The 22,268-nt window shown below is 45.1% G+C and overlaps 1 protein-coding gene across 1 annotated transcript in view; it reads right to left on the bottom strand.

Annotated features, from left to right (window-relative positions):
* Window positions 1-22,268, bottom strand: part of bmp6 (bone morphogenetic protein 6) — a 140,024-nt gene that overhangs the window by 42,206 nt on the left and 75,550 nt on the right. Inside the window, exon 4 of the mRNA XM_033019025.1 lies at window positions 9,647-9,844. Coding sequence (XP_032874916.1) covers window positions 9,647-9,844 — 198 coding nt within the window. The remainder of the gene's footprint in view (window positions 1-9,646; window positions 9,845-22,268) is intronic.

Raw genomic sequence — 22,268 nt, 5'->3', positions numbered from 1 at the left:
ATGTTCAAGGTATTTAAAAAATGTTAAGTGACAGCCCATCAGCCCATAAAGGCTTTAACCCTTTCGGCAAACTATTTGTTTTATGCTGGCATCCTTGTTGAAACAGCAAAGAGTTAGTTATCCCGCCATGAGGTAACAATGGAGGGGATGCCCTGTGCTGGAGTTTAATCTGAGGAAATATTTCGGACATTAGGTTCAGTATGGGCTGTTTTCTTTCTCGCTTTTTAAAAAAACCAAGTGATTTCCTTTTGCTCAATGTCAGGAGGTCTGCATGAGGCCACTCAGATGCTCAATTATGTCCACGATTTTCTGCTTTACAAGTTGAGAAAAAGCAGGGCCCTTGACAAGTGGGTGGAAACCTGGGCTCAGACACATGATTAATCACGCCATTGCCTGCATCTTTTCTCCATATAACAGAGGTATATCTGTTACTAGACTAAGTGGGACCCGTTGGGTCCCAGCTTCACATGGAGGGCTGGTCCCCCAACGCAATATTCCACCTCTCCACCAATTCCAATATTGGTGGTCAGTGGGGGGGCTTTCTGGAGCGCTAGTATGGGTTTTGTGGGCTGAAGGGACTGGTTTCCAGAGAACTAGTATGGACATTGTGGGCCGAATGGATTCTTGGGCAAGCTGCTCAGTCACTGAGACCACTCACTCCCTCACACACAGACACTCACAAACACACACTCAAACACTCACCATATATATGGTAGTAAACCTTCTTGAATAATCACACAGCTGAGCACGGCCTCTCCACTTTGAGGCTTCCGCAGTCAGCGACACTTCCGCAATCAGCATGACCTCTGCACTTGCCGGAAATTACGCAATCAGCGTGACTAGTCCACTAAGCGGAAGTCACGAAATGAGCGGGACGTCTGAACCAAACACAGTCAGACCTAATAAAGCATTTATTCCTTCCAAACATTCGGACCTAATAAAGCATTGCAGTTTCAAGCACAGGCAGGGGAGCAGGCCAAACAACTCGTGGCATTGTCATTAAAGGCTAACAAATCATTTATTGCAAGGACATTGCAGATTCACAGTTCAGTTGATTCACAGCTTAGAATGAGAGTCATGGCCTCTCCCTCGCGATCTTGCAGAGTGACTGAGTCACATCCAGGCATCCGGGGTTTTATATTCCTGGTCCCGCCCCCCCCCCCCCCCCCCCCAGAAGGGGTGGGGTGATTGACAAGCGAGAGGATCTCAAGGTTTTTTTGAACATTCATAACTTTTTTATTTTACATTGATGGGAAAAATCCTCGGGACCTGCTCAGCGGAGGAGGACTGTGAGTAAGATGGCCAAAAATCATTGCGATATATGGTAGCGTTTTTTCTAAAATCAATATACACCGCAGACAGGAAGTGGTCAAGATGAGACTTTTAATTATATAGATATGGAGAAAAGTCCCCGGCAACCTTAACCACCCTTTTATACTAATCCCACATTAATCCCACTATTTCATCAATTTGCCCCAGATTCTACCACTCACCTGTACCATAGGGGGCAATGATCTGTTAACCAACCGACCACACCTATAGGTTTAAGGTGAGGGGGGAAAGTTTTTAATAGGAACCTGAGGGGCAATTTTTTTTTTACACTAAGGTTGATAGGTATTTGGAACGAGCTGCTGGAGGAGGTAGTTGAGGCAGGTACTATCATAACGTTCAAGAAAGATTCAGACAGGTACATGGATAGGATAGGTTTAGAGAGATATAGACCAAATGCAGGCAGGTGGGAGTAGTGCAGATGACACATGTTGGCCGGTGTGGGCAAGTTGGCCGAAGGGCCCTATGACTCTATGATGTCTTTGGGATGTTGGAGGAAGCCACAGCACCTGAACCTCGGTGCTGTTTGTGTGGTGTTTGCACGCACTTCCTGTAATCTTGTACATTTTACACAGGTGATCAGATTTCCTCCCACATCCCAAAGACAGATGGATTGTAGAATAACTCACGGTTGTAAATTGCCCCCAGATTGTGGATGAGTTGCAGAACCCAGGGGGAAGGTGATAAAACATAGGGTGAATAGGTTCGTAAATTCTAGTAGAATTAGGCCATTTGGCCCATCAAGTCTACTCTGCCATTCAATCATGACTGATCTATCTTTCCCTGTCAACCCCATTCTCCCCACTCATCCGTGCTAACCAAGAATCTGTCAACCTTAAAAATATCCATTGACTTGGTCCCCACAGCTGTCTGTGGCAATGAATTCCAGATTCACCAGCCTTGGACTAAAGAAAAATGAATAAAGAATGGGATTATTGCAAGATTCTTGAAAATGGGTTGGAGGCCCAGATCTAATGGGTTGAAGGGACTGTTTGCGTGCTGTATAGCTACACTCTACATACAGATGGTCACAGGGGAATTTGCAAATTCCACACAGACGGAACCAGAGGTTAGGATTGAACCTGGATCTATCTCTAATGCGGCAAGGAAGCAACTCTGGGAGATATGCCATTGTGTGCCCTTCCTACCTTCAATCAAGGAGAGGGCAAGGCTCTGGCTTCTCACAACAATGTCCAGTCATGTTGTAATTTCAGCTGCTCTCAGAGTAGTCCTGCAGGCTTTGACTTGGTTTATCAAAATGATCCAGAATTTCCAAGCTTTTAACACCCTAGTCATTCAATTATAAGATTCTGCAGCAAGTTGAAGTACGTGATTTACAAGACTCTGGTGAAAGGACTTTTCTCCTACTTTGAGGCTAGTATAAACAGGATTGCTTAACTCACAAACATTTCTCAAGGGCACACGGACAACACTGCATGCCAAGTACATTTGGGGGAATCGGAACACTTCAGCTTAATCACAGGCTCAAGTTCATCTCCCTCATAGAATTTACATGAAGGGTTCCTCTTGTTTACAGGGAATGGTGTTGGGATAAAGGGCTCCGAGCATTGCTTACATTGCTCAAATGCTAAATAGCCTGAATTTACCGTAAATTAAAACTACAGAGTTTCCCTTGGGATTAGTGAGAACAATATTTTCTCACATTCTGCTTCTCAAGAGCTGGAGCACAATTTCAGAAGAAAGCTTATGAAGCACATTTTGTGGCATATTTGAAAGCATTGATCAAAATACATTATTTTTAAACAGTTTTCAAATGTCCCCTTGCTGGGCTTGTCTGTTTAAATGTAATTGTAGTGTTCTGCACACATCTCTTCGTTATTTCCTGTAAAATCTCATTTTAAATGTACAAATTACACTAAAATTAGATTTTTTTTTTAATGCACTAACTGTATGTAAAATATTTTGCCTTATGATTATCAAAAGTAGGGACTGGATTCCAAAATTAACGTGCCAAAAAAAAGCCTATTCAACCAGAAAGCAATTGGAAATACTGAAATTGTCCGAAGCAGGGCTCTCACTTAACTTTTTTTCTGTTTCCAGCCGGGCAACCTAGGCAGCTTTTTAGGTTGCTAAATGACAGTTTAGGTGGTCATTTAAGACGGTTTGCATGACGCGTGCGATAATGTGCTCGGACGAAGTGCGTAGTTAAGGGCCTGTCCCACTTGCGTGTCCTTGGCAACCAAATTACGCGACCTTGTGGTTGCGTTGAGCCGAGATGGTCCTGCGAAGGTCGGGCGCGATTACATGCGTACACACAGCCTTCTGGAGACTCTTCTACAGTCTGAAAAGAAGGGTCTTGACCCGAAACGTAACCCATTCCTTCTCTCCAGAGATGCTGCCGGTCCCGCTGAGTTACTCCAGCATTTTGCGTCCATCTTCAATTTTCTTGGCCCCGCTCTGGGAGTAGAAGTGGGGGTAGAACCGGACCGCAACGGCCATGAGCCCAGGCCGAGTTCAGCGATCGTTTGCCTGCTTCTGTCGCTGTTGAAGGTGAGATGTTGCATCACGCCAGGGTCTTGGGCCTGTCCCACTTTGGCCGTCAGTTCCGCGACAGACCGTTGGCGAACGAAGATTTTGTTCACGACAATAATTTCGGAGCCCCGCACGATGTCGATCTCACTTCTATACTCTGACTCATCCCCTTGTGTAATTTGTCCAACCACAGTGGTGTCATTGGCGAACTTGATGATGGAGTTCGCACTATGTCCGGCTATGCAATCATGGGTATAGAGTGAGTAAAGCAGGGGGCTGAGCACGCAGACTTCAGGTGCTCCCGTACTATCACAAAGACATGCAGCAAAATTATAATACAGTATATACAGTTTCTCAACTCTTTTTACACGTTTCAAAGAATGCAATTTCTATTATTTCTTTCCACTTTCAAACAAAAATGTGGTTGGATTATTCAGCGTATGATCAGCCTCGGTGAGACCAAGTGCAGGCTTGGCGATCACTTCGCCCAACACCTCCGCTCGGTTCGCAATAACCAACCTGATCTCCCGGTGGCTCTGCACTTCAACTCCTCCTCCCATTCCGAATCCGACCTTTCTGTCCTGAGCCTCTTCCATGGCCAGAGTGATGCCCACCGTAAATTGGAGGAGAAGCACCTCATATTTCACTTGGGTAGTTTACACCCCAGCGGTATGAACATTGGCTTCTCCAATTTCAGGTAGTCCTTGGTTTCTCCCTCCTTCCCCTCCCATTCCCAGTTCTCGTTCAGCCTACTGTCTCCGCCTCTTCCTTTCTTTTTCCCAGCCCCCCCACTCGACCAGCCTGAAGAAGGGTCTCGACCCGAAACGTCGCCTATTCCTTCGCTCCATAGATGCTGCCTCACCCACTGATTTTCTCCAGCTTTGTCTACCAATGGGATCACACCACTGGCCACATCTTCCCATCTCCTCCCCGGTTGGCTTTCCGCAGAGACCGCTCCCTCCGTAACTCCCTGGTCAATTCGTCCCTTCCCAACCAAACCACCCCCACTCCTGGCACTTTCCCCTGCAACCGCAGGAAATGCTACACTTGTCACTTTACCTCCCCCCTTGATTCCATTCAAAGACCCAAGCTGTCTCTCCAGATGAGGCAGCGGTTCATGTGCACCTCCTCCAATCTCATCTATTGCATCCGCTGCTCTAGATGTCAGCTGCTCTACATCGGTGAGACCAAGCGCAGGCTTGGCGATCGCTTCACCCAACACCTCCACTTGCTTCGCAATAACCAACCTGATCTCCCGGTGGCTCAGCACTTCAACTCCCCTTTCCTTCCGAGTCTGTCCTGGGCCTCCTCCATGGCCAGAGTGAGGACCACCGTAAATTGGAGGAACAGCACCTCATATTTCGCTTGGGCAGTTTACACCCCAGCGGTATGAACATTGACTTCTCCAATTTCAGGTAGTCCTTGCTTTCTCCTCCCCTTCCCAGCTCCCCCTCAGCCCACTGTCTCCGCATCTTCCTTTCTTCATTCCCCCCCCCCCCCCCTCACAACAGTCTGAAGAAGGGTCTCGACCCAAAACGTCGCCTATTTCTTTCACTCCATAGATGCTGCCTCAACCGCTGAGTTTCTCCAGCATTTTTGTCTACCCATTCACACAAGTTCTGTTATCCCACTTTCCTCACCCACTCCCTACACATTAGGGACAATTTTACAGATACAAGTTAACCTACAAAGCCAATGCGTCTTTGGGATGTGGGAGGAAACCCACATGCTTGCAGGGAGAATGTGCAAATTCAACACAGATAGTGCCCGAGGACAGGATCGAACACAGATCTCTGGCGTGTGAGGCAGCAAGTCTACCAGCTGTGCCACTATATTTTGTTTTACCACACCCAACAAAATTTGGTTACCAAATTTTTTTAAATCCATTTTCAGTCTTAAATCTCTAAGTCACGCTATATCCCCCATTACAGCTACTGTGTTTTAATTCAGTTCAAGACTATGGGGCAGTATATTGGCCATAAAGTTGCTGCCTAAAAGTGCCAGAGACCCGGAAATGATCCTGAATATGGGTGCTGTCTGTATGGAGTTTGCTCCTTTTCCCTTTGATCCCAGGTGTGACAACACAAAACTTAGTCAAGTAGCAAGTTGCTGTGAGCTGGAATTCACTGGGGGAAAAGCTGGTGGAAGACAATTTAAACAAAGAATTGTCTCAACCTGAAACATCACCTATTTCTTATCCCCTGAGATGCTGTCTGATCCCGCTGAGTTACTCCAGCCTTGTGCGTTTGTCTTCGGTTTAAAGCAGCATCTGCAGTTCCTTCCTACACTCAAACAAGGGAATGTTTGAGGAAGAAAAATACTGCTGGTATATGGGGGAGCAGGTGGAAAATGCAATAGACTGAATTGCTTTACTAGGTGCTGAGATGGACTCAAGGGGTACAATGGTCTCCCATATTCTAATGGTCCCACGCTAGTAACGAAAACTAGGCTGGCAAAATCCTGGCTCTAGGAATGAGTATAGATCGGGGAATAGATAAACCCAAGCAACAAGTATTGCAAAATGTACATTATAGGATTCCATAAAATTGTGCAATTTACAGTAAGCTTCAGTCCTACTGATACAATTTGACAAAGCTTCAAAGCTACATAATATATCATTCAAATATGACGCAGAAATAATTTTAGCACCCCAATAATCTCTCAAAAGAAGCACATTTCAGATGAGCTCCAACCCAATACAGCTATCCAAGCTAATTTTGGTAGTGTACTGGCAATGGAAAATGATGAAACTTCATGTAATTGAGGATCTCAGTTAGTCTTGGTTCCACATGAGCATGCAAAGACAAACATGACATTGAACCATGACATTGAACCTGGGGAAACAGTTCCACAGATGCAGCTCAGTGGGCTTCCCATCTACTGGAATGGGAAGCCAGAAGCATGGAATGAATTGGCATAGAATTTGCCACAATTTGGTCAACTGTGTCCAAGTCAACCATCCATCTATCCTCCTACCTGGACAAGAGTAGATCTTGGTCTATGTGGACTCGCTGCGCTGAAGGGCCTGTTTCCGTGCTATATCTCTAAACTAAACTCAATGTCAAATTATACGAGAGCACTCTGGCAGAATAAATGAATGCAAGGTGCTGCTCTTGTCATCATGGACACAACTACAAATAAGTTAATGTGTCAAAGATGCACCATAAACTTAGAAGTGCTAAACAAAAGTGACTTGTGTCGGTCAATGCATTAAAGTGGGCCCGCTTATACCAATGGAACGCACAAATCAAACACTATGTTAGAAATGTTAAATAAAACCATAAAATGCTGGAAACACTCAAGTCAGGTAGCGTCTGTGGAGAGAAAAACAAAATTAATGTTTCAGGGCAATGATCTTGCATTATTTCAGTGTTTCAGCATCTGCAATATTTTTCCTTTACTAATCGACCAGCATTGATGTGCAGGTTATTGGCCCAAAGAATTGAAACTGGATCGACAGGAAGAGTTCATTATGGTGTTAATGTTTCAGATCATGAGGCCTTTGATCCGAAATGTTTATTTCTGTTCTCCTTCCACAGATGTTGCCTAAGTGTTTCCTGAGTTTTCATTTTAATACAGAGGGTGCAGACAGAATTTTAATAAACCAACATCCAACTGCTGCAAAATAACTTGCACCAGATTATATCATAAACTTAAACAGCACAAAAACAGGCTACGTCCCGCAGTTTTGCTCGCCCACCCACACCTGCCAAACACCTGCTCTAGGTCCACCTCGGCCTGTTGAGTCTCCTGGTTGCTAACCATTCCCATTACCATACCAACCTTCTGTCCTGGGGCTCCGCCATTGCCACAGTGAGACCACACACAAACTAGAGGAACAGCACCTCAGTCCACTTGCAACCCAATGGTATGAACCTAGAATTCTCAAATTATGCAAGCCCCCCCTTCCCTGTGCCTACCATGCACCATTTCTCCCACTATTCCTTCTCTCTTCCGCTCCCCCCCAGCCCACCCTCTTTGCCCCCCCCACCTGCTCTCCTTCTCTCACGGTTTTGTGGTTTCCTTTCCTTTGCAGCCATCATCTACCCATATTCCAATCAAAAACCCCTCGCCTGTATCCACCTAGCACTTGTCAGGCTCTGTCCTGCTCCCACCTCTTTTCCCCACTTCAATCAGCGTGAAAAATGTCTCCGACCCAAAACATCGCCTATCTATGTCTTTCAGAAATGTTGCACGACCCGCTGAGGTCTTCCAGCACTTGGTGTTTCACTCAAGATTCCAGCATCTGCAGTTCCTTGTGTTCCCCAGCCTATTCAGTCTCTTCATGCAACTCAAGATCTCCAGAACAGGCAACATCTTTGTGAATCTTTTGTGCAGCATCTCTTGCTTAACTACATTGATCGAATGTGGATTAACCTCGAAAATGTGTCCACCAGAACTGCTCACAATAGGCCAAGTAATTCTTTATAAATCATCCTGTGCTGATTGACCTGAACTGGCTACTAGTCCCACCTCCAATTCACGATTCTTGCCTATGTCTACAACACACTTCACTGGGAGACCATGATTCCAGCTGCTCAAACTAAGCAATTCCAAAAATCAAAGTCACACTGAAAAAAACATTTCAATCCTTTTAAAATTTTTATCGCCTTGAAATCACAGACTGTGGGTAGTCTGCAGCTGTTGTAAACAAAAGGTCAAAGTTGGCTATCTAAGCGAAATCCATTTTTTCTTCCCATTCTCTCCCTGGTTGCCATCTTCCACCGCTGGCTAACAGGCCTACACGCTATGTGAAAACAGCTGCTAGACTGAGTCTGCAATGTGTTTTATCTGCTTATATGGTTATTGTTTAAATGAACAACGGCACCAATCTTTATTCTCTACAGTTCCCCCACTGGTGTGGACAGATGTATGAAAAGAACAAATGTTTAACCTTCCTTGTTAAAAAAAAGCAAAGGATATGTATTGTTCTACAACTTGAGTACTGTGAAAAAGAAACTCTCAGGGAAGCAGAGAATGAATTAGCTGATGTGGGATGGCTAATTCCCGCATCTAAAGTATACAATTTCATTAAAAGTAATGAGACGTAGAAAGGGAAAGTTAATTTAAAAGTCTGACGGAAGGTCCAACCGCAGTTCACATGTTTGCTGTGACCTAAAGTCCTTGGAAAAGCTGATAATTGGGGGAAAAAACAAAACAGGAATGGCTTCATGTCTACACCCCCAAAAGAAAAGTGTGGCGCAGATGGTAGGAACACCCTGCCAACATCCACTCTGGCCAGATCATTCTCCGTTTAAGCATTTCCAGGAAATACACACCTTCCCCCCCCTGTCTTCTCCAAAGAATATGTTCCCAGTTTCTCCGATCTTTCCGAGTAAGTGGAGTTTCTCATTCCAGAAACCACTCAGGTTATTCTTCCCTCAACCCCTCACTAATGCCTTCACATCCTTCTGGTAACTTGGCAATCAGAATGAACACAATACTCCAGTGAAGCCCTACAATCCTAGCAACATCCTCGTAAAAATTATTTGCACTCGTTCCAGCTTCACTGAACTGTGCCCATGTAGCCCGGGTGCCTCTGCTCTCCTTTCCTTTTAAGAATAATATCTATATTATTTTGCCTCTTCTCATTCTTCCTACCTTAGCGCATTATTTCACATTCCCCTGTTTCATCTGCCATGCATCTGCCCTTATATATCTCGCTGCAGTTCATCATTATTATCTTTACCATACATCCTTTTCTCACCATAAAAAAACCCATTGCTGATAATAGCAGCATTTCAATTTAAAGAATAGAATCAAACCTTCCACCCTCAATGAGTGAAAGATTGGAATCTTCCCATTCCCGTGGTCTCCCATTTACCAGTTAAACTCGTTGCCCTGGGTGACTCTTGAACGGAGGTGGTCTTGCTGCGCCCTTGGTTCCTGCGCTTGCTTGCAGCCGATCGGGTCGTCCGAATGTGCACCTTGCTGACTTTGAAGAAGACGACCAGGAAGGGCTGCTTCTCCTGGGCCCCATGGAGTCCTACCAGGCCGGAAAGCCTGGGGTTGACACTTTGCCCTGCGAGGACACAGGAGGTAGAAGTGAGACAAAACGTGGCTTCATCCATTAACTGCAAACCTGCACAAGCATTCAACAAGAAGTGCCTTGGTTCCCAGCCAAGATAAATTCATCTGTAAATTCCAAGGAGAATTTGGAAACGCATTTTTCGCTCGAGAGGCTTGTCACTACAGATGGGATCTGTGTCATTTTTTGTTATTTATCTCTACAACAGATTTTGCTGGCAAGTTCAACATTCATTGCCCCTCCCCGATTGTCCCTGAAGGGGTAGAACATGAGCTGAACAGACCAAGTCAGATACAGGTTTACTGGGTAAGGACAACGTCATTCCTACCCTGAAGCGACTGGAGAGATGGTTTGGACAATCCAGTACATTCATTTGGACATTCAGCGCATGAAATCTAGTCTTGATGATGATACGTTCTTGTCACTTGCACCAGGCTGGGTACAATGGAATACTTTGCTTTTGTATACAAATTACACCAAAGCGTTGCCACAAAAGACACTGACAAAGTTACAAGTACTCGTCCTTTCCTTATCCCCTCCGGGTCCCACTTTGTTCTTCGTGTCCCCCCCCCCCACGCCGGGTCCTCCTTCCACTTCAGCCCGACCCAGACTCTGACCTCGACCCAACGCTGCCCTCCAGACTCTGACCCAACCACATCGCCTCGACCACTCGCTCTGCGCCGGCCTCTCTGCCGGCCGTGGCACCCAGGGGGCAAGTTCACCTCCGCCGTACAAACGTGGCGGGGCGAGTCGGGCCCGCTGCTCGCCGGGCGTGTCAAGTATTCAAGTTAATTCAAGTTATTTAATTTCTTGAATTTAAATCCCCCAGCTGTGGTGGTGGGATTTGAACTTACAACCAGAGATCAATGATCCTAACCCCTTGCTGCTGGTACTGAAACATGACCATTATTCTACCAGGTGGAAAGATATGAAGCCACGTGTGTTTTAGAATAAGCAAGAGTTATCTCCACTTAGCTGCTGGAACCTTTTGGGCAAAGGATCGAGTTTGAGTTTGAACAGTTTTGGTTGGTGTCATTCTGGGAAGTACACTACTCACTAAGAGAGTGTCAAACGTCCCTTTGATAAGTTTTGGAGAATTAGGTTTTAGGAGGCTTTCCGTGAATATGCAACATAGGGACAGACGCACACTGAACTCAGGCTCCGAAACTCTCAACTAACTTTCAGTAGCGCTGAATTTCCAAAGTTAAGCTCTAAGCAAATTCATTAGCACTGTTTGATGGAGAAGGTGAACCTCAAGATTTCTTTCTGATATTCTGGGATTGCCGGGTGCTCATTTGTACAGTGTCATCTTGGTGGGATTGGGGGGCCTATTCTAAGGCTGGTTGCTGTTTTGCTATAGTTTTCCCCCAGTGGTCGCGACCACGTTTCTGTCAGAGTACGATGGCATTCCTGCATTATCCAGTGTATGCATGCTGCAATTATTCATTACCATCTGTGGGACTGATTTCTCAACAGCAGAATTGGGGCACTTGCATTTTTGAGGTTTCTGATGCAAGTCAAACCATGCTCAACTTGTGCCAATCAAACATCACTCAGCCAGGACATTATCTTCCCACAGATGCAGCAGATGTGACAAATAATTTTGGAATGCTCTATTTTTATATCTGCTTTCCAACGTTGCCTGTAAACAAACAGTCTTGGTTCCACGTGGTACATAAAGCCTTGAATAACCTGGGATACAAACAGCTTTATTGTAGTTTCAATGTCCATTAGTTTGTCATTTTGAATGCTCCATGCAACCTCGTGTATGAGTCAGTTTTCCAGGTATTTTCTGCCGAGGTTAAGGGGGAAGGGCGCGATGGTGAGTAAAGCAGTAAGGCTTCCAAACCATTGCATGGCAGCCACATTTGACTCACCACTTTACATAGAAACATAGAAAATAGGTGCAGGAGTAGGTCATTCGGCCCTTCGAGCCTGCACCGCCATTCAATATGATCATGGCTGATCATCCAACTCAGTATCCCGTACCTGCCTTCTCTCCATACCCCCTGATCCCTTTAGCCACAAGGGCCACATCTAACTCCCTCTTAAATATAGCCAATGAACTGGCCTCAACTACCCTCTGTGGCAGAGAGTTCCAGAGATTCACCACTCTCTGTGTGAAAAAGTTTCTTCTCATCTCGGTCCTAATGGATTTCCCCCTTATCCTTAAGCTGTGACCCCTTGTCCTGGACTTCCCCAATACGGGAACAATCTTCCTGCATCTAGTCTGTCCAACCCCATAAGAATTTTGTACGTTTCTATAAGATCCCCTCTCAATCTCCTAAATTCTAGCGAGTATAAGCCAAGTCTATCCAGTCTTTCTTCATTTGAAAGTCCTGACATCCCAGGAATCAGTCTGGTGAACCTTCGTTTGACTTTGTTTGAGAAGTCAACGCACACTAGCTACTGGGCCAGCCTATCTACGGGAAGTTGCAATTATTACCCTGCTTGGTCCTTTACATTTTCATGAACATCAAAACAATAACTTAAAAAACATTTTGGGAGATACAGTGTGGAAACAGGCCGGCCCAGTCCATGCCGACCAACTAGAACCCTGTACACACTAAGGACAATTTAATCAAAGCCAATTAACCTACACACTTGTATGTCTTTCGAGTGTGGGAGGAAAACAGAGCATGCGGTCACAGGAAGTATGTACAAATTCCGTATGGTCAGCACCCGCAGACAGGATCGAACCTGCGTCTCTGGAGCTGAAAGGCAGCAACCCTACTGCTGCCCCACCGTGCTGCCCCAACAGAGTTGACTAGATTTCCAAGAACATTTATTACATAAACCACAGTGCTCGTAATACGAATTTCTACTCCAGAACTAGCACTTTAGCAGCTCATTGTTGAAATAGCCAAATGTAACAATTCAATTGTGTAGCAAAAATTTAATCAGCTTCCAGTATGGCCATACTAGAAGCAGTGAAATCATTGGTGATTAATCTGCTGTGATGTCTTTATTACTTGTTATATTCCGATTATATGTTATTCCGATTACTATGTAAGGTGTCCTTGAGATGTCAGAAAGGCGCCCATTAAATAAAATTTATTATTATTATTATTATGTGAATTGTAATTAAGGACATGAACAGAAGCAGAAATAGACCCTTCAGCCTGCTTTGCCATTCATTAAAACATGGCAGATTCACTCTTGGCCTGCACACCATTTCCCCACCCTCTATCAGCACTCCTCGACTCCCTTACAGTTTAAAGATCTGTTCATCTTCACCTTGAATAGATTAAATTACTCCTCCTGGTCCGCTCACTGGGATACAGAATTCCAGAGATTATCGTCTCTTGGGCATCTCCATCATAAATGTGAGACCCCTTACTCTGGAACTGCGCCTCCTAGTTCTAGGAACAACCTCTCAGCACCCACTGTCAAATCCTCTCTCCCCCAAATTCTGCTCCTGTAACTTATGAATGTATGTCAATATCGTTATCTCAGTGAATCCCCTCTGCACTGTTCCCAATGCAAGCACATACTTCTGCAAATACAGGCAGGCTCTGCATTACAGGGAGTGGTAGTTGTGTTCTCAGAAAACCATCCACGTGGTCACAAAGCCACATCGTCTGCGCCTGCGTGAAGAGACACAAGTTGAAAAGACAAACTTTGTGCTCATTTACCGTATTTCCCAGCAATGAAGACGCACCTGAGTTGAAGACGCATCCCCAATTTAAGTTGCTAAATTTTGAGAAAAGGATGGCGGGACAGGATCAAGGGTTTGGTTTAGTCCAGGGGTCGGCAACATCGACTGTGTGACCCAAGACTGGCTGCAGTTCCCAGATCCCTTGCGTCCCCAGGACTGGCTGTAGCACCCAGGTCGCCTGTGAGCCCAGGACTGTCTGTAGCGCCAAAGTCGCCTGCCCTGGGCCCAGCCAGTAGCTATCCGTCAACCACCACCTCCACCGGTTGCGCCTGTGCCGAAGGACACCATGGCTGCCTGGCGGGCAGGCCGGCAGAAGGTGCTTTGGTGGCTGCCGGTTCCGCTGTCCAGTCCCTTGGCCGCATGCTGCCACCCGAGCTACTTCCCTGCCCGGCCACAATCCGGTGGCTCCACGCACAGAGCACCGCGGCAGCAGTTAGTGAGCGAGTAGCTATCATGATCCCCGACCCCCTGCTTCTCAACGCTCCTGCCCTCCCCGCAACTTTACCTCTGGCCAGACAACCCACACGCTGTGAAAGGAACTCTTCCCCGCCCAGCGGCACTGTCCTTTTACAGCCGCTTCCCACTTTACAGCCGTTTCCCATCAGCTGCCAGCAATGAGGGATAGACTTGGCTATCATTGTTCTTGATGTTGCTGTACTGAGGGACAGTCAAGTCTATCTTTCTTAGCTAACAACCTAACCTTCGGCCTCCAAGACGAAGGTAATTTTTCGTGCCTTATTTTTGGGTAAAAATAGCGTCTTCATTGCCGGGAAATACGGTATTTACTGTTCTTTCCCCTACATGAATTCCGTGAGTGTGAATTTCATTCTATATCTCAAACTTTGGGGTATTGATTTGTGAATTTTGTAAAGGCAAATTTCCACAGTCTGAACAATCCTAACTCAGGGGCAAGTGCTTGCGCTTCATGTATGGGGACCTCCAGGTCCATTTGCACATCAACATTTTGTAGTTTTCGTTGTTTTAAATAAAAAATGATATATTTTATTCTTCCTTCCAAAGTGTAAGAGTTCATAATTTACCATATTATACCCCATCAGCCACATGCTTAACTACTCACTTAATAACTTTATTTTTGTCACTATCACGGCATACACATGCTCCCTTCATCCAAGTCATCTGTACAGATACATTGTTGAGTTCCTGCACTAATCCCTGTAACATTACATGGGACATTGATTGACAATGAAAAAAAAGTCCCATTTATTCTGCCCAGTTAGCTCGCTACTCAAGAGTGTTATATTTTCCCAGATAGAACAATGAAATTCTTACTTGCTGCAGCACAACTCTGTGAACAATATCATAAACGAGAGAAAAAGAAAGTTCAGTGTGTATATACACACACACACATATATATTATACAGGCATACATACACATGCATATGAATGCTAATGCTTAACCCTGAGTCCTGTGCTCTCTCGTGCAATAACTTCTTTATAAGTTTGTCTGAAAATGCAAAAAGCTGCAACTATTGAGTTGTCAAGGATTTGGCAGCTGGGGTATAAAGTGGGAAGTAGAAGCTGGGAAGTGCGGGTGCTGGTTTACCAAGGAAAGACACAAAATATCGGAAAAAAGCTCAGAGGGTCAGAGAGCATCCCTGGAGAATATGGATTGGTGGTATTTCTGGTCGGGACCCTTCGGCAGACTGACATTTCGGGTTGAGGCCCTACTTCAAACAGACTCATGAAGGGTCACAACACGAAACGTCACCCATCCATGTTCTTGAGGGATGCTGCCTGACCCGCTGAGTGACTCCAGTATTTTGTGTCTATAATGTGGGACGTTGTGTACTCCTCCACTTTGGAAGGAAGAATAAAAAAATATAAATCGATGGTAAGCAAAGGATTAAGACTGGATTCATAATTTTGTGAATTCTGCAGACTGACAGCAGTTTGAGCATCAGATTACAGATGGACATTTGTTTAAAAAAACCCAAAAAGCAACACCAGGAAACAAATGACAGGGCAGGATAGGTCTAAAGATTAACAGAGATTTCCTCACTATATGTGTTCAACTTTTTCCAGCCTTCTTTGATCTGGAATACATACAGTACACAGAAGAAGCAGGTCATGCTTATTTTCCATGTCGGGTGAAGGGACATAACCCACAGTTAGTCACCGCCACGACAGGCCCGAGAAATAACAATTTGTGGAAATCTATCTTTCCGCAGCACCTCATCCTACGTGGATTTTCCAAGCAGAGTTCATTTTAACATCAAGTCCAAGAAATAAAATTAGACATTAAATCCAAAGTTTAAATCATTATGTTTCTGGCATCCAGGAGCACCGCGAGATAATAACATGAGTTCAGAAAAGGTTTCCTTTCAATATTGGGCTGTCTAGACATGGCTGACGTGGCAGAAAATAAGGAAAATATTTAACTCCAGTCAAACAGATCTGACTAACTCGTTACACATTGAACCCAAAGACTAATCTTTGCTTGTATTCCAATAGGTGACCTCAGTAAAGTGAGCAATCAACTGCTGCAGAGGTAACTATTTCCACTGAGTTCAGCAGCCCCAGTGAGATGGGGCTGGTAAATCCATTGGATCAATCAAATTGCAGAATGATGGCAGTGACAGTATGGCAGTGAAGAAGGCGAATGGTATGTTAGCATTCATAGCAAAAGGATTTGAGTATAGGAGCAGGGAGGTTCTACTGCAGTTGTACAGGGTCTTGGTGAGACCACACCTGGAGTATTGCGTACAGTTTTGGTCTCCTAATCTGAGGAAAGACATTCTTGCCATAGAGGGAGTACGGAGAAGGTTCACCAGACTGATTCCTGGGAGGGCAGGACTTTCATATGAAGAAAGACTGGATAGACTCGGCTTGTACTCGCTAGAATTTAGAAGATTGAGGGGGGATCTTATAGAAACTTACTAAATTCTTAAGGGGTTGGACAGGCTAGATGCAGGAAGATTGTTCCCGATGTTGGGGAAGTCCAGGACAAGGGGTCACAGTTTAAGGATAAGGGGGAAGTCTTTTAGGACCGAGATGAGAAAATCATTTTTTACAGAGATTGGTGAATCTGTGGAATTCTCTGCCACAGAAGGTAGTTGAGGCCAGTTCATTGGCTATATTTAAGAGGGAGTTAGATGTGGCCCTTGTGGCTAAAAGGATCAGGGGGTATGGAGAGAAGGCAGGTTTTCTATGTAATTAGTCGCTGGCACGCCTTGTTTGATCTAATGAGGTATCAGGAGTAAGAACACACGACATCCAAGGCAAAGCACTCGAAAAAATACCCAAAGAATATGGTGGTCTATTTAATGGCCAATCTTGATCTACTGGATGGATTAAAGGGGGCACTCAGCAAGGGGTGGGGGTGTAAAAAGGGGTCCTGGCCAGGGTACAGGACAAAGAAGTGGCCCCCCAGAGAGAAGGAAGAAGTGACGGCCCTATTGAGGAGAGATAAATAAGGCTTGCATTTATACAGTGTGGCAACTTTTGAAGACTTCAGACTGCCTCATAATGTTTTCAGCCAATGTCAACTTCTTTTTAAAAGTGCTGTAACACAGAAACATAGAAAATAGGTGCAGGAGTAGGTCATACAGTCCTTCGAGCCAGCACTGCCATTCAATATGATCATGGCTGAATATCCAAAATCTGAACCCCGTTCCTGCTTTTTCCCCCCATACCCCTTGATTCCCCCTGCCCTAAGAGATAAATCTAACTATTTCTTGAACACATCCAGTGAATTGTCCTCCACTGCCTTCTGTGGAAGAGAATTCCACAGATTCACAACTCTCTGGGTGAAAAAGTTTTTCCTCGTCTCAGTCCTAAATAGCCTACCCTTTATTCTTAAACTGTGACAACTGGATCTGGACTCCCCCAACATTGGGAACAATTTTCCTGCATCTACTCTGTCCAATCCTCTAAGAATTTTATGTTTCTATAAGATCCCTTCTCATCCTTCTAAATTCCAGCAAACACAAGCCCAGTCGACCCATTCTTTTATCACACACCAGTCCCGCCATCCCAGGAATTAACCTGGTGAAACTATGCTACAGTCCCTCAATAGCAATAATATCATCTCACAATGAAGGCCAACATGCCATTAGCTTTCTTCACTGCCTGATGTACCTGCATGCTTACTTTCAGTGACTGATGTAAAAGCACACCCAGGTTATCCACTTTGGTAGCAAAAACAGATTACTATCTAAATGGCGTCAAGTTGGGAAAAGGGGAACGGGATCTGGGGGTCCTTGTTCATCAGTCTATGAAAGTAAGCATGCAGGTACAGCAGGCAGTGAAGAAAGCAAATGGCATGATGGTCTTTAAAACAAGAGTCGTTGAGTATAGGAGCAAAGAGGTCCTTCTGCAGTTGTACAGAGCCCTAGTGAGACCACACTTGGAGTATTAGTGTGCAGTTTTGCTTCCCTAATTTGAGGAAGGACATTCTTGCTATTGAGGGAGTGCAGCGTAGGTTTACAAGGTTAATTCCCGGGATGGCGGGACTGTCATATGCTGAGAGAATGGAGCGGCTGGGCTTGTACACTCTGGAGTTTAGAAGGATGAGAGGATATCTTATTGAAACATAAGATTGTTAAGGTTTGGACACGCTGGAGGCAGGAAACATGTTCCCGATGTTGGGGGAGTCCAGAACCAGGGGCCACAGTTTCAGAATAAGGGGTAAGCCATTTAGAGATGAGGAAACACTTTTTCCTCACAGAGAGTTGTGAATATGTGGAATTCTCTGCCCCAGAGGGCGGTGGAGGCAGGTTCTCTGGATGCTTTCAAGAGAGAGCTAGATAGGGCTCTTAAAGATAGCGGAGTCAGGGGCTATGGGGAGAAGGCAGGAACGGGGTACTGATTGGGGATGATCAGCCATGATCACATTGAATGGCCGTACAGGCTCGAAGGGCTGAATGGCCTACTCCTGCACCTATTGCCTATTGTCTATTACATTTATTTGAAGATGTGGTTAAATACAAGTATTAAACTGCTCTGAAGAACCAACATGATTTTAAATTATGTGTAGCCTTTACATAATAAAAACACTCCCACAAACTATCATCCCCATTATCTGTTTCACAAGTGGTGACTGTGTGCTCTCCTACTCAGTCTATCAGGCTCTGCTGCAAATATGTTTTCTAATCATAACACACTATCCCAAAGTCTTTCCTAAACTTATCATCCACAATTGGAATGGAAACTGGGTGATAAATCTGACAACAATGCTGCTCGCAATTTAGAAGATTGAGGGGGGATCTTATAGAAACTTACAAAACTCTTAAGGGGTTGGACAAGCTAGATGCAGGAAGATTGTTCCCGATGTTGGGGGAGTCCAGAACCAAGGGGGAAGTTATGGACAAGGGGTCACAGTTTAAGTATAAGAGGGAAATCCTTTAGGACCGAGATGAGAAAAACATTTTTCACACAGAGTGGTGAATCTCAGGAACTCTCTGCCACAGAAGGTAGTTGAGGCCCGTTCATTGGCTATATTTAAGAGGGAGTTAGATGTGGCCCTTGTGGCTAAAGGGATCAGGGGGTATGGCGAGAAGGCAGGTACAGGATACCGAGTTGGATGATCAGCCATGATCATATTGAATGGCGGTGCAGGCTTGAAGGGCCGAATGGCCTACTCCTGCACCTAGTGTTCTATGTTTCTATGACCTCCTCAACGAGAAAATTGGGCAAGTTCATTGTGAATAAACAGCCACAGGTTTCTGATGATGGGGAAGGTGATTTGGGAGTCAGAAAATGTTTAGTGCAAGTCAGCCATGTGGAGATGGTGTCTGCCTCTCAGCAGAGTGGTTTGTGGTTAAAATAAATCTCTCCAAACCCCCCCCATGTTAATCAGGCAGCTGTGCAGGTTTCACCTTGCAAAGACACTGTTCAGATATGGAATGTCGTCTTGCCTGGCTTGTTTGCATATGGCTGAACACACACTCCTCCCGTTTTCAACCGAATACAGAGTTGTTTGAGCGATTTACACATATAATTGATCTTGCTGTAAATACTGGTCCCTGACATTTCCCTACTCCACATATTCATAGCCCTGCTGTTCTGTAAGCAAAATAAGTATTTCACTATGCCTTGGTACACGTGATAATAAAGAAACTATTGCAGTACTGGAGTAACTCAGCAGGTCAGGTGGCATCTCTGGAGAACGTGGATAGGCAACATTTTTGGTTAGGATGGCTCTTCAAATTTAACATTTCAGGTTGAGGACATTTCTGGTGAAACATGAGCTCGGTTTCCACAGAAGCAGCCTGGATTGCCAAGTGTTTCGTGTACTCTATTTTTCAGACAATTGAGCATTGGCGCAACATAAAAGGCAACAAGCTCCGAAAATGTGCCCAGCTCCGAAAATGTAAACTGAAGACCTCACAGGATGTCAAAGATTGAGGGGGACAAATGACAGGTTTTAGGGAAGGACAGAGGGCGATGGAGATGTCTGGAGAAGCTTCGAGCTGCAATCTAGACTAGAGATAAATGGACTGGGTGTGAAAGCAAAGAGGTTGAGGAATTTAGGACAGGGGAAGAGCGAGAGAGTGGGATTAGAAATTCTGAAAAAGGAATGACCAGGCCACGGAATGATTTAAGATTGAGGCTGAATGTTTTAGGCGGTGAGGGGCGGGATGAAGGGGAACTTGGTCACCTGTCACTTCTGCCTGAGCCAATGGAAGGGTTGTGGGGGGGGGGTCAGAGTTAGTGTTAGGGGTCAAGGGGAAGAGCAAACTTTCTCCCTATCTGGTCCATATTTATCCTTTCACAATAACTGTTATCAACAGTGCAACCGTGGTGCAGTTTTTTCTGGACTATTTGCCTACAAAGCATTCTGGGGCAGCCCGAGAATGTGGAAGTTACTATATAAATGAAAACTTCCACCGTAAAGCACTGAGCTTGTTATATACAGGGTATATCAACCCTCACAAAATACAAATGTGAGAACTTTAGACGTTAGAGATCCAGGTCCTTCGGCCCACTGAGTCCATGCCAACCAGCAATCACCCTGTACACACTAGCGCTGGCCTACACTAGGGACAACTCGCAATTTTACCAAAGCCAATTAATGTACAATGGGCCTGTTCACATGTTGTATTGTCTAAATGTTTCTTAAAGGGTGTGATAGTATCTGCTCAGCTACCTCCTCTGGCAGTGTGTTCCATATATCTAATTTGAGGAAGGACATCCTTGTGATTGAGGCAGCGCAGCGTAGGTTCACGAGATTGATCCCTGGGATGGCGGGACTGTCATATGAGGAAAAATTGAAAAGACTAGGCTTGTATTCACTGGAGTTTAGAAGGATGAGGGGGATCTTATAGAAACATATAAAATTATAAAAGGACTGGCCAAGCTAGAAAAATGTTCCCAATGTTGGGCGAGTCCAGAACCAGGGGCCGCATTCTTAGAATAAAAGGGAGGTCATTTAAGACTGAGGTAAGAAAAAACGTTTTCACCCAGAGTTGTGAATTTGTGGAATTCCCTGCCACAGAGGGCAGTGGAGGCCAAAATACCGGATGGATTTAAGAGAGAATTAGATAGAGCTCTAGGGGCTAGTGGAATCAAGGGATATGGGGAGAAGGCAGGCACGGGTTATTGATTGGGGACGATCAGCCATGATCACAATGAATGGCGGTGCTGGCTTGAAGGGCCGAATGGCCTCCTCCTGCACCTATTTTCTATGTTTCTATCTGCCACCCTTGGTGTATAAAGGTTATCCCTCAGGTTCCTATTAAATCTCTCTCTACCCCACCAAACTTAAATCCATGTCCTCTTAATTCCACTACGCTGGGTAAAAGATGGTGCATTTACCCTCTCTGTTCTCCTCGTGATCTTGTACACATAAACAAACGAAGGAAGGTATTACGTGCAGAAGAATGGTGCAATCAGGGTTCGTCTGAAATGACCCAGGAAGGAAAATGGGCCCGTTTGCAGCGAGGCATTTCAGTGTTCTAGGAGTGATGGAAGACATCACACAGGGAGCTGGAGCAGAAACTAGCACTGAGCTAAGAGATAACTCCCGCGTGGTAAGGGTAGCAGCCCAGGTTGTTTGCGATGAGTAGTGCTTTACTCTATTCCCACCCAGATAAGGGGGAAGAGAGTTCTTCCAGATTTCTTTCACCCTACCCCTACAATCAGTCTGAAAAGCGGTCCTGACCCAACACGTCACCTATCCATGCTCTCTGGGGAAACTGCCTGACCCAAAGCTTGTTCAACACTTTGTCTTTCAAGGGGAACAGTTTTGTAAAGCTCTGCAGCCAAGGAATACGAAGGATTAGGGGAGGGATGTTAGAGGAGGAAGTGCATAAGTCACAGTGCAGTGATGTACATGGTAGAATCTTTGTGGATTGCCTGAAGGAAGGACAGAAGGCCGAACATGCTGGAAGGATCACATTACAGTTTGCTGCCCTCAGCAAAGGAAACGGAGAGAGAAACCAGTAGACAAATTAGAAGCAGACACAAACAATTAGGTTAGAATTGATAATAATTACACCAAAATGGAGTGAGGCAGAGAAAATGTTTGCAGTACTTGACATTTCCCACGTCAAACAATTTCCTCAGTCTGGATATTCTTCTCACAAGAAATGAAGCATCACTCAACATACTTCTAGAGAATTAAGTCAATTTGGAAGCCAGGGATCATGAACAATTTAGTTTAAAGCAGGAAGGAACTGCAGATGCTGGTTTACACCGAAGATAGACACAAAATGCGAAGTAACTCAGCGGGACAGGCAGCATCTCTGGGTAGAAGGAATGGGTGACGTTTCGGGTTGAGACGCTTCTAAAGACTGAGAG

The sequence above is a fragment of the Amblyraja radiata genome, chromosome 4 (genome assembly GCF_010909765.2).
Source record: "Amblyraja radiata isolate CabotCenter1 chromosome 4, sAmbRad1.1.pri, whole genome shotgun sequence".
NCBI classification, from domain to species: Eukaryota; Metazoa; Chordata; class Chondrichthyes; order Rajiformes; family Rajidae; genus Amblyraja; species Amblyraja radiata.
This window is presented reverse-complemented; position numbering and strand designations above follow the sequence as displayed.